At 43.4% G+C, this 18386-nt stretch overlaps 1 protein-coding gene across 5 annotated transcripts in view; it reads left to right on the top strand.

Annotated features, from left to right (window-relative positions):
• The window catches only part of CRACDL (CRACD like), a 630552-nt gene that overhangs the window by 515631 nt on the left and 96535 nt on the right, over positions 1-18386 (top strand). For all 5 annotated transcript variants that reach the window (XM_069204319.1, XM_069204324.1, XM_069204322.1 and 2 more), the window contains 2 exons: positions 10619-10687; positions 14430-14660. In XM_069204319.1, coding sequence (XP_069060420.1) covers positions 10619-10687; positions 14430-14660 — 300 coding nt within the window. The remainder of the gene's footprint in view (positions 1-10618; positions 10688-14429; positions 14661-18386) is intronic.

An 18386-nucleotide genomic window follows, 5' to 3' on the forward strand; every position in this document is an offset into this window, starting at 1 on the left:
AGGGTTGTAATGACCCCCTATGTGTGGGGGGCTAGGCAAGAACCGTGTGCTTAATCCTTGAGCCCCCTTTCAATGCAAATTCGCTTAATTTCGAGTCTTTCTCCCCAGTACCCCAGCTGTACTTGCGGTATGTGGGCTGCGACAAAGTCCCAGGTCCGTAGAAATTATGCTTCAGTGTCGCTGTGTGCGGTTGAGTTCCCGGCCAGCTCCACGAGTCCTCTTTTCCGCTAATCCTCCTTTGTGTCACTCAATCGAACCATGTCTCACCAGACGTTCTTTTGGCCACGGACAGGCCTCCGCTGTTTTTCAAATGATCTCGGCAGATGTCCCTGGGGTGAATCGTGGTAGGTTGTGTGTTGTGTCCTGTGATGAGCAGGAGGTTTCTTCAGGCAACGAATCCTGATCCGATAGAGACTCGGAAAGGCGCGGGGAGGCGGCCTCCCTCCGACCCAAGGACGCCACGGCCTTCACTGCATCCTGTCTTTCCCGCAGTGTCTGGTTGTGTGGCAGGGCCATGTCCGTAACGTGTTTCCCCCTCCGCCAAGGGGGCTCTCTGCGTTTTTTGGTTGCTCCTTCTTTGTGCTCTCTCTCTGTCGGCCCCAGCTCTTCTAGCCATTCCCGCGCTTGTTGCGGCGTCGTGAAAAATAGCTTATCATTGTTTGTAATGATCTTTAGTTTAGCCGGGAACAGCATGGCATATTGAATGCCGCGCTCTCTAAGTCGCCGCTTGACCTCCATGAAAGTAGCTCTTTGTTTCTGGGTGTCTTTGGTGAAGTCCGGAAAATCATTATTCGCTGTCCTTCCATCGTGATCTCCCCTTTTTTCCTTGCTTGTGACAGGATGAAGTCTCGGTCTTTAAAATGTAGTAGCTTTGCTACAATCGGGCGCGGTCTAGCACCAGGAGGAGGAGGTCTCGCAGGTACTCTATGAGCTCTTTCTATTGCGAAATATTGTGATAGGCCCTCCGGTGCTACCTCTTTGCGTATCCACTGCTCCAAGAATGACTCCATATCCGGTGCATCTCGTTCCGACTTTTCGGGGATACCCACCAGGCGCAAGTTGCTACCCGTGCTCTATTTTCAGCATCCTCCGCGCATGTCTCATGTGTTTTAATCCTGGACGTCAGAGAGGTCACGGTTTTGGCGATTTTCTTGCTTTCTGGGGTGAGTTGTTCTAATGACTTTTCGTTGGCCACCACTCTGTCAGTTAGTCGTCTGTGGCCGTCTCTGAGGAGCGTCAGATCTGCAGATAGAGAGTCTATTTTTAGTTCTAGAGCTTCTCTGGATGCTTGAATTGCCTGTAGCAGGGTGTCTAGTGAGATTCCCTTATCGGACTCACCAGCTCCCCCTTCTCTCTGTGAGTTATTGTCCTCTCCTGGGCCTTCTCGCTTCTTGGGTTCGCCGATTTCTGGCGGGCGCACTTTCTTTTCAGGGCTGGACGTAGCTCTGCCTCGGCTGTTCCCTCGGGTCAGATTCCCTTTTTTATTTAATTTTTTTTCCCTCAAAATTCTTTTGAATTCACAAAAGCCACTAATTCAAAGACATATACCATGTGTGCACTTTTGTGACTTCCTTTAAGAATTGGGTCCCTAATTAGGTCTGGTGTTAACCAAGACATTTTGTTTTTTATTAAAATTATTTTTCTTTGTCTATCGCTGGCTTTGCTGTGACTGATAGCATTCTGCTATTCCACAAGGAACATATTGGCACACAAAGTAGTTTTGTTCAGTACCAGGAACTACTGTGGCAATGTGTGCTTTTTGAGACCAAAAAAACTTTTTAGCTTTTTTCCAATGTTTATTACAATGGGGATGGCATGGCAGCTTCCACAAAAATAAAATGTTACAAACGTCATGTCAAAAGAAGGCACAATCTGACAAAACCAAAATCAGTTGGCTTTGCCAGTGCTTGTTTATTTTCATGTTTCCCATATTCTTGTTGAGAATGGTTACACTGATTTTCCATTATGAATATTTTTAGTAATACTACAATAAATCAACACATTTTGCTAAATGATGCTTCAAAGGAATAGTACTTAAAATGTCACAGTAATTTAGCAAAATGTTTTTTCCCCTACTTTTTTTTCTGACCATTTTAATTTGAAAGTGAAGCATCATTAATCTTGCCTACAAACTTCTGCAGACTTTTGCATCTAATTAGAGAGAATTCTGAGAGCATTATACGTAGCCTCATATTGTTAAAATTTTCAAACGTGTGTACACTTTTTTTTTTTTTACTGGAACCCCTGTCAGTAGTGTAGTGTGGCCTTACAACATTTATTTAGAACGTTCACCTAATAATAAAGGGTTTGCATTAATGAACCATAAATACAAGTTTGAAACATCATATAGACACAGATATTATCTCAACTCCAGACTGTTCTCTTCCCTACAAATTGGCAGCCAAAGGGTTTGCGCTGCAGGGGGTTGGGCCTTCTTGTCCCAAGGACAAAATAAACATGAAAACTTGTTTGTCCTTGACCCCAAACAATATGTCCTCAGCATTCGGCTATAGGCTATGGCTATATATATTTATATGTTCAATGGCATGTGTAGCTGCAGATACACATGCTGTGCACATCCCGCCATCTGGTGTTGGACTCGGAGTGTTACAAGTTGTTTTTCTTCGAAGAAGTCTTTTCGAGTCACAAGACCGAGGGACTCCTCCCATTTCGACTCCATTGCGCATGGGCGTCGACACCATCTTAGATTGTTTTTTTTCCGCCATCGGGTTCGGACATGTTCCTTTTCGCTACGTGTTTCGGGTCGGAAAGTTAGTTAGAATCTCGGGAAAAAACGTCGGTATTGTTTGCGTTCGGTATCGGGTTAGTTACAACAGATCGACACCGAATTTAGAAGAGTTCCGGTGGCCCTTTGGGTTTTTTTCGATCCCCCGTCGGGGCCTGGTCGGCCCGGCCACTTGTGAATTCAAGGCTGATGGAACGGACCCCATTCCGCTTCTGTCCAAAATGCCATAACAAGTATCCGTATACGGATCAGCATCTGGTCTGTAACTTGTGCTTGTCCCCAGAGCACAAGGAAGATACTTGTGAGGCCTGTCGAGCGTTTCTGTCCAGAAAGACGTTAAGAGACCGAAGAGCCAGAAGACTGCAGATGGCGTCGACGCCGACAGAACAAGAGCGTTTCGAGGAAGAAGAGGAAGCTTTCTCTATCCACGAGTCGGACTTGGAAGAGCTCGAGGCCGAAGAAACGCCGAAAACCGTGAGTAAGACGTCGAAACATAAGACTCACGAGAAGTCAACAAAAGCCCAGGGGACGCCACCGCCAACAGGCCTGGCTTAACCCAAAAAAGCGGTGACCGAGCCAAGGCACCGAAAAAGGGCACGCTGGTGTCGAAGTCATCCGACTCCGGTCGAGATACCGCCACACAGCAATCTCAGACCCGAGACATCGGCTCTGTGAAATTTCGGCACCGTGACAGCGGCACCGAACAAATTCGGCATCGAGACACCACCGCGCCGAAAATTACAAAGGTTTCTTCGGCGCCTAAAAAGACCTCCGAAAAAGTTTCGGTTCCGAAACATCCAGCCTCGGAGCCGAGAACAGGTTCCTATACAGAGGAACAAGGATTAGCCTCACAAATGAAAAAACATAGATTTGGAGAGGAACTTCAAGCTGTAGAGCCAGACTATACTCAAAGGAGGCTCCACATTCATCAAGACACAGGGAAGATAACCACTCTTCCTCCAATTAAAATAAAAAGAAAACTTGCCTTTCACGAAAAGGACAAGGAGCCACAGGCAAAGGTGGCAAAGAAAACAACTCCCCACCTTCTCCACCACCATCAGTACACACATCACCAGTAGCAACTCCTCCACTGATGCACTCCCCGACTCATACTGCCATGAGTCAAGATGATCCCGATGCATGGGACCTTTACAATGCTCCAGTATCGGACAACAGCCCAGACTCGTACCCTACCAGGCCGTCCCCTCCTGAGGACAGTACATCTTACACACAGGTGATCTCAAGGGCAGCTGCTTTCCATAACGTCACCTTGCATTCAGAACCAATTGAGGATGACTTCTTGTTTAACACGCTAACCTCCACTCATAGCCAGTACCAAAGACTACCTATGCTCCCAGGAATGCTAAAACATTCAAAACAAATCTTTCAGGATCCTGTTAAAGGCCGAGCCATAACTCCAAGGGTGGAGAAAAAGTACAAGCCACCGCCAACAGATCCTGTTTATATTACAACGCAGTTAACTCCAGACTCAGTAGTTGTTGGGCCAGCTCGTAAGAGAGCAAACTCTCATACCTCGGGAGACGCACCACCTCCAGACAAAGAGAGTCGCAAATTTGATGCTGCGGGCAAAAGGGTTGCAGCACAAGCAGCAAACCAATGGCGCATTGCCAATTCACAAGCGCTTTTGGCAAGATATGACAGAGCTCACTGGGATGAGATGCAACATTTGATAGAACACTTACCCAAGGAGTTCCAAAAAAGAGCACAACAAGTGGTGGAAGAAGGACAAAGTATCTCTAATAATCTGATACGGTCTTCAATGGATGCAGCAGATACGGCTGCAAGGACAGTAAATACTGCAATAACAATAAGAAGGCACCCATGGCTCCGCACGTCAGGTTTCAAGCCGGAAATTCAACAAGCCGTGCTAAATATGCCATTTAATGAACAGCAGTTGTTTGGGCCGGAAGTCGACACTGCTATTGAGAAACTCAAGAAAGACACTGATACGGCAAAAGCCATGGGCGCACTCTACTCCCCACAGAGCAGAGGCACCTTTCGCACAACACCTTTTAGGGGAGGGTTTCGAGGACAACCTACAGAAACCACAACATCACAAACAAGGCCCACTTACCAAAGCCAATATCAGCGGGGAAGTTTTCGGGGGCAATATAGAGGGGGACAATTCCAAAGAAGTAGAGGAAAATTCCAAAGCCCCAAAAGTCCTCAAAATAAGCAGTGACTCACAAGTCACACATCCCCATCACATAACACCTGTGGGGGGGAGATTAAGCCAATTTTACAAACATTGGGAGGAGATAACAACAGATACTTGGGTACTAGCAATTATCCAGCATGGTTATTGCATAGAATTTCGCGAATTCCCTCCAACAGTCCCACCGAAAACACACAGTATGTCGAAACAACATATAAATCTTCTAGGATTAGAAGTTCAAGCATTGCTCCAAAAAGAAGCAATAGAATTAGTACCAAAACAAGAACTAAACACAGGAGTTTACTCACTGTACTTTCTGATACCCAAAAAAGACAAAACTCTACGACCTATACTAGATCTCAGAATATTAAATACATACATCAAATCAGACCATTTTCACATGGTTACATTACAAGAAGTAATCCCACTGCTCAAACAACAAGACTACATGACAACACTGGATCTAAAGGATGCATATTTCCATATACCAATACATCCTTCACACAGGAAGTACCTAAGGTTTGTATTCCAAGGGATACATTACCAATTCAAAGTGTTGCCATTCGGAATAACAACTGCGCCAAGAGTTTTTACAAAATGTCTAGCAGTAGTAGCTGCACATATCAGAAGGCAGCAAATACATGTGTTCCCATACCTAGACGATTGGTTAATCAAAACCAACACGCAAAAACAGTGTTCACAACACACAAATTACGTCATAGAAACCCTACACAAACTAGGTTTCTCAATCAATTACTCAAAGTCACACCTTCTGCCGTGTCAAACACAGCAATACCTAGGAGCAACAATCAACACAGTAAAAGGAATTGCCACTCCAAGTCCACAAAGAGTCCAAACATTCCAAAATGTCATACAAGCCATGTATCCAAACCAAAAGATACAGGTCAAATTAGTAATGAAACTCCTAGGCATGATGTCCTCATGCATAGCCATTGTCCCAAACGCAAGGTTGCACATGCGGCCCTTACAACAGTGCCTAGCATCACAGTGGTCACAGGCACAGGGTCAACTTCTAGATCTGGTGTTGATAGACCGCCAAACATACATCTCGCTTCAATGGTGGAACAGTATAAATTTAAACCAAGGGCGGCCTTTTCAAGACCCAGTGCCACAATACGTAATTACGACAGATGCATCCATGACAGGGTGGGGAGCACACCTCAATCAGCACAGCATCCAAGGACAATGGGACATTCAGCAAAAACAGTTTCATATAAACCACTTAGAACTGTTAGCGGTATTTCTAGCTCTGAAAGCATTTCAACCCATAATAACCCACAAATACACTCTTGTCAAAACAGACAACATGACAACAATGTATTACCTAAACAAACAGGGAGGAACACACTCGAACAGTTGTGTCTCCTAACACAAAAAATATGGCATTGGGCGATTCACAACCACATTCGCCTAATAGCACAATTTATTCCAGGGATTCAGAATCAGTTAGCAGACAATCTCTCTCGGGATCACCAACAGATCCACGAATGGGAAATTCACCCCCAAATACTGAACACTTACTTCAGAATGTGGGGAACGCCACAAATAGATCTATTTGCAACAAAAGAAAACTCAAAATGCCAAAACTTCGCATCCAGGTACCCACAACATCAGTCTCAGGGCAATGCACTATGGATGAACTGGTCAGGGATATTTGCGTACGCTTTTCCCCCTCTCCCACTTCTTCCATATCTAGTAAACAAGTTGAGTCAAAACAAATTCAAACTCATACTAATTGCACCAACATGGGCAAGGCAACCTTGGTACACAACACTACTAGACCTTTCAGTAGTACCTCATATCAAACTGCCAAACAGACCAGATCTGTTAACACAACACAAACAACAGATCAGACATCCAAATCCAGCATCGCTGAATCTAGCAATTTAGCTTCTGAAATCCTAGAATTCGGGCACTTAGACCTCACACAGGAATGTATGGAGGTCATAAAACAGGCTAGAAAACCTACCACTAGACACTGTTATGCAAATCAGTGGAAAAGATTTGTTTATTACTGCCATAATAATCAAATTCAACCTTTACACGCATCTGCAAAAGAGATAGTAGGATACTTACTACATTTGCAGAAATCTAAACTAGCTTTCTCTTCCATTAAAATACATCTTACGGCAATTTCAGCTTACCTGCAAATTACGCACTCAACTTGATTATTTAGGATACCAGTCATAAAAGCGTTTATGGAAGGCCTAAAGAGAATTATACCACCAAGAACACCACCGGTTCCATCATGGAACCTCAACATTGTCTTAACACGACTCATGGGTCCACCTTTTGAGCCCATGCACTCTTGTGAAATGCAATACTTAACGTGGAAAGTAGCATTTTTAATTGCCATCACATCTCTAAGAAGAGTGAGTGAAATTCAAGCATTTACCATTTAAGAACCATTTATTCAAATACACAAAAATAAAGTTGTACTACGGACCAATCCTAAATTTTTACCAAAAGTAATCTCACCGTTCCACTTGAATCAAACGGTAGAATTACCAGTGTTCTTCCCACAGCCAGATTCAGTAGCTGGAAGAGCACTACATACATTAGACATCAAAAGAGCACTAATGTACTACATTGACAGAACAAAACTAATTCGAAAGACAAAACAACTATTTATCGCCTTTCAAAAACCTCATACAGGAAATCCAATTTCAAAACAAGGCATTGCTAGATGGATAGTTAAGTGCATTCAAACATGCTATCTTAAAGCTAAAAGAGAACTGCCTATTACACCAAAGGCACACTCAACCAGAAAGAAAGGTGCTACCATGGCCTTTCTAGGAAATATTCCAATGAACGAAATATGTAAGGCAGCAACATGGTCTACGCCTCATACATTTACCAAGCACTACTGTGTAGATGTGTTAACTGCACAACAAGCAACAGTAGATCAAGCTGTACTAAAAACATTATTTCAAACTACTTCAACTCCTACAGGCTGATCCACCGCTTTTGGGGAGATAACTGCTTATTAGTCTATGCACAGCATGTGTATCTGCAGCTACACATGCCATTGAACGGAAAATGTCACTTACCCAGTGTACATCTTTTCGTGGCATTAGTCGCTGCAGATTCACATGCGCCCACCCGCCTCCCCGGGAGCCTGTAGCCGTTCAGAAGTAGATCTTAAACATTTGTACATTTGTAAATATATTACTTTAAACTTCATTATGTACAGACGCATTCACTCCATTGCATGGGCACTATTACTAGCATACACAACTCCTACCTCACCCTCTGCGGGGAAAACAATCTAAGATGGAGTCGACGCCCATGCGCAATGGAGTCGAAATGGGAGGAGTCCCTCGGTCTCGTGACTCGAAAAGACTTCTTCGAAGAAAAACAACTTGTAACACTCCGAGCCCAACACCAGATGGCGGGATGTGCACAGCATGTGAATCTGCAGCGACTAATGCCACGAACAGATGTACACTGGGTAAGTGACATTTTCCATATATACATATATATATATATATATAGGGCCTCATTACAACCCTGGCGGTCAAAGACTGCCAGGGCTGTTTTGGCGATTGTACCACCAACAGGCTGGCGGTACAATCTGCCTACCGCCGCAGACGCAACGCCGGAACCGGCGGTTTCCCGCCATGGTTGTCCCGGCGGTTTTAACCCGCCAGGGCAGCGCTGGTTGCAGCGCTGCCCAGGGGATTACGACTCCCGTTCCTGCCAGCCTCTCCATGGCGGTAGAGACCGCCATGGAAAGGCTGGCGGGAAGGGGAGTCGTGGGGCTCCTGCACTGCCCATGCACTTGGCATGGACAGTGCAGGGGCCCCCAGGCACAGCCCCACCCTGCTTGTCACTGTCTGCACAGTAGACAGTGAAAAGCGCGACAAGGTGCAGCTGCACCCGACGCACAGCCGCAACACTTCCGGCTCCATTAGGAGCCGGCTCCAATGTTACGGCCGACATCCCCGCTGGGCCGGCCGCCAGGGCAGCAGGGATGTCGTAATGTGGCTGGCGGGATTGCGGCCGCATAGGCGGCCGCTCTGCGCTCCAGCCGCCCGCCAAGGTTGTAATGAGGGCCATAGTCTTTTAAAAATCCTAATGATGAAACTACTGGTGGCATGCACCAGGCGCCGCTAGTGCGCCTGAAAGTGTGAGGGCCTGCACGCTTTGTATGCCAGTCAAGAACTTTCTCAATCAAGAAGTGCACAGCACTCCAACATTTAGATGCCAAATGTGGTTTATTGATGGCTAATGCTCTCCTGTCTACGCCTTTTGGTCCTGGATAGGACCCTCGTCTCCATCACGGGTGCCATATTGTAATAAATATATATATACATGACGTGACAAAAACATAAAGGAAGGACCATAGCAGAAGATTCTACCGCCTAAATGCGGCAGCCATTTTGTAACATGCAAAATAAATTAAATTATACATCCATTGTACTACATACCGGTAGTACTGGAATGGGCACTCAGTTAAACAAAACCATAGAATGTCCAAAGTGTAAATATGTAATTCTGAGTTACAGGGGTACACATTACAATAACACACATAAACAAACATCAGGTAATCTCAGAAGAGGCAGTCACATGGCTTAGAAATCAGTAGCCATCTTGTCACAAAACTAATGCCCAAGCCGACGTGCCAGGCAGCCTGAGGACCACAACAAGTGCAAGTGAAAACCTTGTGACATCATGTGCATAATTGTACTAAGTCCTACAATAATGCATATCAATCTATTTCAGTTCACTAACAATGTATGCCATCAACAAACCACATCTGGAATTGAAGTGGAGTTCCGTGCACTTCTGTACTTATTGATTGAGGAAGTTCTTGTCTGGGGTGTGTGTATTTATATTTATATATATACACATACAATTGTAGAAATATAAATATATATATATTCACTGAAAAACATTACATAGTTAGATGTTGGAATGTGACATGACTTAACATTATTTTCCCTTTGCATTTGTTTGGTTTCCTGTTCATTACATGTGTGTTGTATAGATGTGTTCTGCATAATATGTAGTATTTTTGTGAAGTTTTGTGGATGTAAAAATTCAACTTTTAATACAAATAAATAATTCAAATCTTTTTGTGTGTGTTTTTAATTATTGTATGCAAAATGACAGTGGCATATTTGCCATTGGACAGTATATGATTTAGGTGAATGGGTTTTGGTGATGGCAGGAGATTTGAAAAAAACTATACTGATTCTTATTCACCTGTGACTGTATTTCAAGTGTAAAATGATCATAAATCCAAAACAAAATATGAATTCAGGCACCCCCTGCTTTCAAAGAAAAGTGTTTTTTTTTTTTCTGGAAACATCTTCCATCTTTGTGTTTATCCTACAAGGAATCCCTATACACGCTGCCCCCAAATATGTAAATGAATGAAGGACCCAGGGAGTCATTTTAAGTTATCTGTATTCATCCTTTGATAATTGTCATTGGCAAATATCATTGAAAGATATCGAGGTTTGAAAACTGTGCTTGTGCCATTTGTTCAGTTCTTCAATTTGGGGGTGGGGGGGTGAGAGACACTCTTCAAACTTTGTTGGCAGACTGGTTACTAATTCCTCAATTAATAGATCTTGTTTGTTATCAATAGATATTACATTTTAGTGTGTTTCCAATCTTTTACATTAGTTACCTTTTTTACTCACCATGTTCCTCGCTCCTTTCCGCAGTTTTCTGACTCTTACAAGCGTCTCAGCAACTTGAGTTTAGCTGGAACAGGCAGCGAAGAGGAAGAACTGGTAATTTGCAGTCTAAATGTTTGCAGGAGAGCTTCATTCACACTCATACTGCTCTTTTATGACTATGTGTTACTATATTGTGAGGTTGATTTGTGCTTCAGTACCTTCTTAATGTATGTCACGTAGCAAAATTCGAAAAATGTGTCTAGATTAGGAGCAATTATAGCCTATTTATCTCAAACCTACTTGCTTGAACCTCTACAATCAAAATATTTTGCATGTCAAGGTACTTGGGTTTGCTTTGTTATTAACAACATTGTGTTTTTCTTTTGCCTCTTCTGGCTTCTTCGCCTTTTCCATCTACCAAGCACAGATTCTTCATTTTCTCTTAGCCTTCGTTTACAGTTAGAAAAATGTTTGTGGGGGACAGTGAAGCCAAGAATCTAGATGAGGGATTTTGTTTCACCCTTTCTCTCTGTTATCTACAGCATCTCTTAATTTGTGACTTAAATGCCCTAGTCATGTATTTTTTATCTGCTTTATGAATACCAGTGTCGGATGGATACTTCTAACTGCAGATTCCAGTCCTTTAGCATGTTTCCCAAGCACCAGACAGGATCTGGAAAATTTTCATAGCAGTGCTCCTGCACCCTGCTAAGTTGCACCGTGCAACTCCACAGAGGCTTTGTTCTACCCTTCCCCAACACAAGGTTGAATTCGCCTTTTGCCCCCGCCCCCCATGAAAGTGTGTGCTTCTTTTGCCGTGCAATTGGATAAGCAGCTGAGGTTCTAGAGCTACCATTGCCTTCACTCAAAATCAAGTCAGATGTCCTTCCGGAGGTTTTGAAGCCTGGGCCAGCCCTACCTGAGCCCTTGCTTCAGTTTGATGAAGCCCTAATGGGCACTTGGTCCAAACAAAGTTTGTGCCCGCCAGTGAATAGACAGGTGGCCAGACACCATAGGCTGACGTTTGGTGACCCCGCTTTTCTTACACATCCTCCTACTCCATAGTCTGGTGGTCTACTCTCCATTAGCTAGATGAAACCCAATTCATACATTGTGACCCCCTACCCTCAGACTGGGAGATGAAGAGGACTGAGGTTTTTGGGTAGCGGATGTTCTACTCGCCCAGCCTAGCATTAAGTTCAGTCAGTGCTGTTGTTTTATTTGACCAATAAAGCCACGTCCTCTGGGACATGTCGAGCGAGATCTTGTTGGCAGTCCCAAAAGAACGTAGGACCTCCTTGCCTCAGATCATTCAAGATGTTCAGGATACAAAAAAATATGTGACTTTGCTAGCCTTGATTTTCTTTTATGTATGTCTCTTTATTAATTTGATGTTTTCAACACCACTCAGTACATATAACCAAGGCCTCCGTAAAAGCCAGAAGAATTTTCAGTTTGCATTGCTCACCATTTGCCTCACCAGTGTCTGTCAGGTGTTCAGAAAAGTGATGGTGGTGGTTGCTGCCCATCTTTTGGGGGGGGGCACCGGGGGGGTGCAGGGATACCAGTTTCTCCTAACTCTACAACTGGTTGTTGAAAGCAACTTCGCCAAAGTCAGTCATAGACTACCAACAGGTGACAGTGAACTTTTTGACATCGTTGGAGTTCATGATCAACAAGCCAGAGTCACACCTGACTTTTCCCAGGTGCTTACTTTAATAGGAGCTGCCTTGCACACGGTGCAGCTCAAAGCTTTCACTTCTTTGCAGCCTCTGTCCTGGATCTTGGTGGGACCAGCTCTGAGATGTCTTGACCTGTTAGTTTTTTGCATCTTGCTTATCGACTTTCCAGGATGCCATAAGTGGGCCCTGCAGTGGAATCAGAAGTCTCAGTGACACCAGCGCAAAGGCAACCTGTCTTATACCATCCAGGTATCAGAGGTGACTGCATGCAATCTGCTGTGGTGGCTGCTCAACCACAATTCAACCAGTGGCAGACCCCTCTCCCTTCAGCACCCATAGCTGAAGGTGATGACAGATGCCTCACTGCTAATTTGGGTAGTTCATCTGGGGAAGGTAGAGATCAGAGAACTCTGGTCTCAGGGACAAACCGAGCCCCATTTCAGTATGTTGGAGCTGAGGGCCGTTCATCTGGTGCTGAAGGTCTTCATGCCGCCCATCGAGGTGAGGCTGGTACAGGTTCTCACAGACAACACCACTGCCATGTGATACTGCAGCAGGCAGGGTAGAGTGTGATCTAAGGTCCTGTACCAAGAGACTTTGTTGGCTGTAGTGTCAGGGCATAACCCTGATCGAGAACCACCTTGAAGGATCTTTGAATGCAAGGGTGAACAAGCTCAGCTGACTGCAACTTGCAGATCACAAATGGAGTATGCATCTTGAGGTGGGCCAGGGCATCCTCCAGCAATACGGGAAATATTGGCAAAATCTTTTCTCCACAGTGCAGAACGCAAAGTGTCAAACCTTTTGCACATTGGAGTTCCCACAAAGTTCTTGCTAAGAGATGCATTCTGGCTAGAGTGGGGCATGGGACTCCTGTACGTCATTCTGTCATTGCCTCTCCTGCCTGAGTTCTGAAGAAGATCTAGCTTTACCGGGCCTTAGTCATCCTAGTGACTCTGGATTGGGCCAGAAGAGTGAGATACCCAGAACATCTGCCTGTGTTCTCCAATTAGGTTGCCTCTTCGGGAAGGTCATCTGTTGCAGCAGCAGTGCATGGTTCTGCACTCAAACCTGCACAAGGTTTACGTCCATGTGTGAAAATTGAGCAGTAGCAGTTGACTGCATTCAATCTACCTCCTGAGGTTGTGGATGGCATTCATACTGCCAGTTGTATAGCCGCTCTAAACCACCTTTTTTCAAGGCATAGTGGTGATGAGGAGTCAGGAAGCCTTCTTGCCAAAAGTTGTGACTCCTTTCCATATTGGGCAATCCATCAGTCTCCCAGTGTTCTTTGCTCCACCCCACCTTTCAAAAGAGGAGACTCTCCATTAAATGGACCTCAAAAGAACTTTAAGCTTTTGCATCACTCGTACTAAGGACCATTGGGTGGACAATTTTCTGCTTGTGGGGTCTCTAGAATGAAGAAATTAAAGCTGGTGCAGGAATTGACTAAAGATGGGTAGTCAGCTGCTGTGCACTGGTCAAGAAACAGTCTCTGGGAGGTCTGAAAGCCCACTCCACCATACCTAGGGCTGCTACCACTGTGTTGGCACCTGGAGCGCCTGTCCATGACATCTGTCAGCCTGCGACATGGGCATTGATGCACGAATTCACAAAGCACTACTGCCTTGACAGACAGGTCTTACAGGGAGGGCATTTTACCCATTCAGTCCTGCAAGATCTTCTGGTCGGAGCCCATTTCACAGAGCCTTCCCCTTCTGGGGGTACTGTTTGGTAGTAGTGTAAAGGTGAGTAATCTGCATTAAGAAATATCCACCAGATTGCTTAATGCCTCCAAACTCTTTGTGTTTTTTAAGTGGTCTCTTTTCACCATCTAAAAAGCTCCCAAATTAGAGCCCTTCACACTGGTACCAACTTTTGTTTTGTGCTTTGCATCCAGAGGCACAGAAAGAGCAAAGCAAGAAACTGATGTCAGGGCACAGGGATGGTGCTTACTTGAGGTACTGCTCAATCACCTTCTGGGTGGAAGGAAGCCTGCGTCGAGTTGCATGACACCACCGATATGACACCTCTGACTGGTGCACGGGAGCATTGCCATTAAAAGTGTCCAGATTGAGTTTGGCACTAGGGAACATTCTAAATTTGGAGTTAGATAGAGTATCTGCCAGAAAAAGTGTTATCAAGGGTAAATAATTTGTTCTTTTGTGTTCTAGATCCCTTCAGGACCTTCTTCAAGACCTCTGTCCCCAGTTAGCCAACTTGTGGTACGGCCTGCCAGCTCCAGGGCTGTGTCTCCTCAAAGAAGTGAAAGCCATATCTCACCTTCTGCAGATTTTGACACCCCGCCTCAGTTCCTTACATGCCTTGATAACTCTGCAGCTAAACACAGGCTTTCAATTAAGCCAAGAAACCAGCGAACAAACAAGACAAGAAAGCCTTCAGTGGTATGTATAGTCCCTTAGTAAGACTGTACTGAATGATATGCGGTGTTATGCAGTGGTGCATGTTAATCATTTCCTTTGTTTAAATACCATAGAAAGAGAGAGTGCCTTAGGAATACAAGTTCCAAGACTTAATAGGAGTCCAGTCCAACACTGTTGATACACTTGAGTCCCAAGAGCGTAGTATTAAAATTCATAAATGAAGAGGCACCATTTCTGTAAATTATTAATAGTTCATTTTTTCATTATACAAAGTGTATTTCTTTCACAGCAGCCTACACGTGTCTTGGCTTTTTAGTAAATTCATCAGGGCTGTTTTAAATATAAAATATAACAATAGTATATAATATTTCCAAAATGTCATAGAATATTTGACATTTATCACTTTAGGTCATGTGAAAAACCTTCTCAAAGGACAATCATAACCACATCGCCAACTCAGTTATTGTGTACATTATCTCCTGCACGATTTGATAAAAGTGAAATGAAAATTCCTAGGATAAGCAAAGTGGTGATAAAATGAATGACATTATTTATATTATATAATTATCAAATTATTCATTATTCGAAACATCTTCCTCACCAATCTCACCAATTTCTCCATGATTATAGGTTTAACGCTTTTATTTATTCTTGCACAAAAAAGGGACAAGTACAAAGCTTTCAGGACATATTTATACTCTGTTTGCGCCGTTATTTTTTCTCTCAAATCTGGCGCAAACTTAACTCCATATTTATATTTCGGCAATAGACATGTCTAGAGCCAAAATATTGGAGTTAAAGTCATTTTTTGCCTGCGAAAAACTGCCTTGCATCAATGAGATGCAAGGTTAGGCGTTCCTGGGCAAAAATGACTCTAATGCCCTAGCGCCTTATTTATTCTCCCGTGCAAAAATCACGCACGGTGGGGAGGAGGGGTCAAAAAATGGTGCGGAGCTTGCTTTGCACCGTGTTTTAACGCATGGGTCAGGGAAGGCATTAGGGGACCTGTGGGCCTATTTCCATGGTGGAACACCTTGGAATAAGCCCGCAGGTACCCTCCCTAGGTCCCAGGGACACCGCTACCCACACCAGAGGGACAGTGAAGAATGGGGGACCCGATCCCAGGTAACTATCGGTAAGTACAGGTAAGTTTTAGTTTTTTTGTTTTTGAGTGCCATTGGGGGCCCTTAAATGGGCCCCCCTACATGGCACTAGGTGCAATGGCCATCCCCAAGGGACCCTGGTCCCCTGTACTGACCATTGGGTTGGTGGGCATGACTCCTGTCTTTTCTTAGGCAGGAGTCATGTGGTATGGATGGTTTTGCTTCAGAAAATGATTCTAGGCAGGTTAGAGTTTTTTTTTTTTAACTGTAACCGCCTAACATCATTTTTTGGTGCAAAACCCCCTTCTTCCAAACCGCCAGCCCCACCCAACTAGCGTCATTTTGTTCTACGCTAGCCTACCCTTTGCACCGGCTTGCACCATTCCATAAATATGGTGCCCAGCTGGTGCACAGAAATGGTGCAAGCCGGTGTAAACTTTTTTGTGCAAAACTACATTAGTGCAGTCCTCGGATATAGCACCGCTCCTAAAGGCATTCAGGATCTCAACCCTCATACTACGTTTACCATAGTGTCTGTGGTACCTTCTTTAAAGGAAGATAGGCATCTCACCTCTCTACTGGACACTACTTAGCTTTGAGATCTTGTTTTGTAGAATGTTCTGTTACTAACTTAATAAAGCAATGTCCTTTACCCACAAGCAGTGGCTTACTGGTCAACAGAATGAGCTTTTAATATTTCTAACAGTTTTAAACAAGGGTTTAGTTCTCGAATCTTCCCCTTTATTCATGAAACACAGATAGGTATTACATTTTGTTGGATTAGCAGAGGCTACCTGGTATTAAAAGCTTTATCGATGTAGGTATTAGCTTCTTATTAATAAACCATGTTTTTAGTTTAATTTACTGTAACATGATTACAGCAAATATGAACAAATTGTATGAAAATACTAATATGACACAATAATTGGGTTATCTTTATTTGCTTCTAGCAGACTAGTGGTCAAATCTATTACAGAAAGATGTAGCTTTTGTTTGACGTTCATTGAACTTTTTCCTGGTGCCAAAAACCACGTTGGAGTCTTTACGGGATGTATAGCTCCTTCCAGTTTGGCAATTCCTTTGTTTATTTACTTTCAGTATGTAAAAGTTTGCATCGACTTGTTGCACTGTAGAATGACCCTCTTCTAATAATTAACTCTAACGCATGACACTAATTACAGTAGTGATCACCAACGGTTTCATATCTTGAATCGAATTACTCTAAAACAATCATGAATCCTCCTTCTCCCCCCCCCCCCCACTGCTTTATAACAAAAAAGCCTCTCACTGTATCCTAATTGCACTAATGCTGACAGGTCTGTCCATTCTTTTCCCTTGATGGCGAGTGTGCCTGAAAAGATGAGTGTTGTGGAGCTATTTTGAATCAAGTGGAAACTTCTGTTGAGACTGGTAAAGCAGTAAATCATTCTGGCGATTGATCAGAGTATGCAAAAAGCTGTTCAATCTTAATTAAAGCAACTTGGCTCAGGTTGACGTAATCACACCGATGTATTAAATTAATAAACTTTTTTATCACTTTTTATTAAATGTATCCCTGAAAATTGTATATGTCCAATATTACTAAGCTGTGAAACATAATGAAACTCTTTCACTTCGGCTCCTTATTTTCAGACTAGCTTTACTCACATATTTTCTGTGGCACATGAATCATTGACTTGTATACTCATGCTAAATGTTCTAGAAAAAGTTGGTGGAAGAATTAAAGCTTTGTTCCAAAACAAACTGAAACGTTAACCCATTAATAGTGACTCAGTTTTGAGAACAGAAACTAACATTTTTAAAATACTTTTCTTGCCTATATTTATACATTGTAGTAGTGATATCTTTCGAAATCTGACAAACACAGAACCTATTTTAATATCTAAGTCCGGGTATTTTAATACTGTTTGTGCTTGTTTGTATGGTAACGTCGCTTTTGGAGAATTATTATCAGTCTTGAAAACTTCAATGCGTCAATGTGACTTTCCAGCTACTTTTTATTGACTAATTTACTCATTGTCATCCCACACTCCCAAATCTATCAATTAGAGCAAATACTGGCTACAACGAGTGAGCTCCTTTCTTGAAACTTTTGGTAAGTCCGAGTGTAAAGGAGCTCTAGTATTTTGTCCTACGACATTGACTCATGTTCTTTGCTAAAGATAAAAGTAATCCCTGAGAAGTGCTCTCAGAATTTGAGCTGGTCCCAGGTATGTATCCTGCCTAGCGGCACCTCAATGGTAACCATAGTTTGGCCAGATCTCCAGGGCCTACACAATTCAAGAACTGCTTAGGAATCCTTATACTAACTACTGAAGGTGTCCCTTGATAGGCACGAACAAAATACTACAAGCTCACTGAAAAGCCAATGACCACATTTTTATGCTTTGAATTTGAGGGAGTAGCATGGTTGAAACGTTAAAGCTTATTTTTGGAGCTTGGTGCAGGGGTAGCTTATTCAAGCTGCATGTTTCACTCACAAAAATAAATTGTCTAAGCTGTGTTATTGTTTCAGAAAAAAATATATAACCCTCATGATTATCAAGGAAGTAAGTTTAAAGACGTTTATACATCGTAAGGCATTACCAGTTCTATCACACTGCATGCTTTACATTACTTTGTAGCTGAAATGAGCTATAGGCTT

Source organism: Pleurodeles waltl, chromosome 8 (assembly GCF_031143425.1).
Source record: "Pleurodeles waltl isolate 20211129_DDA chromosome 8, aPleWal1.hap1.20221129, whole genome shotgun sequence".
In the NCBI taxonomy this organism is placed as follows: domain Eukaryota; kingdom Metazoa; phylum Chordata; class Amphibia; order Caudata; family Salamandridae; genus Pleurodeles; species Pleurodeles waltl.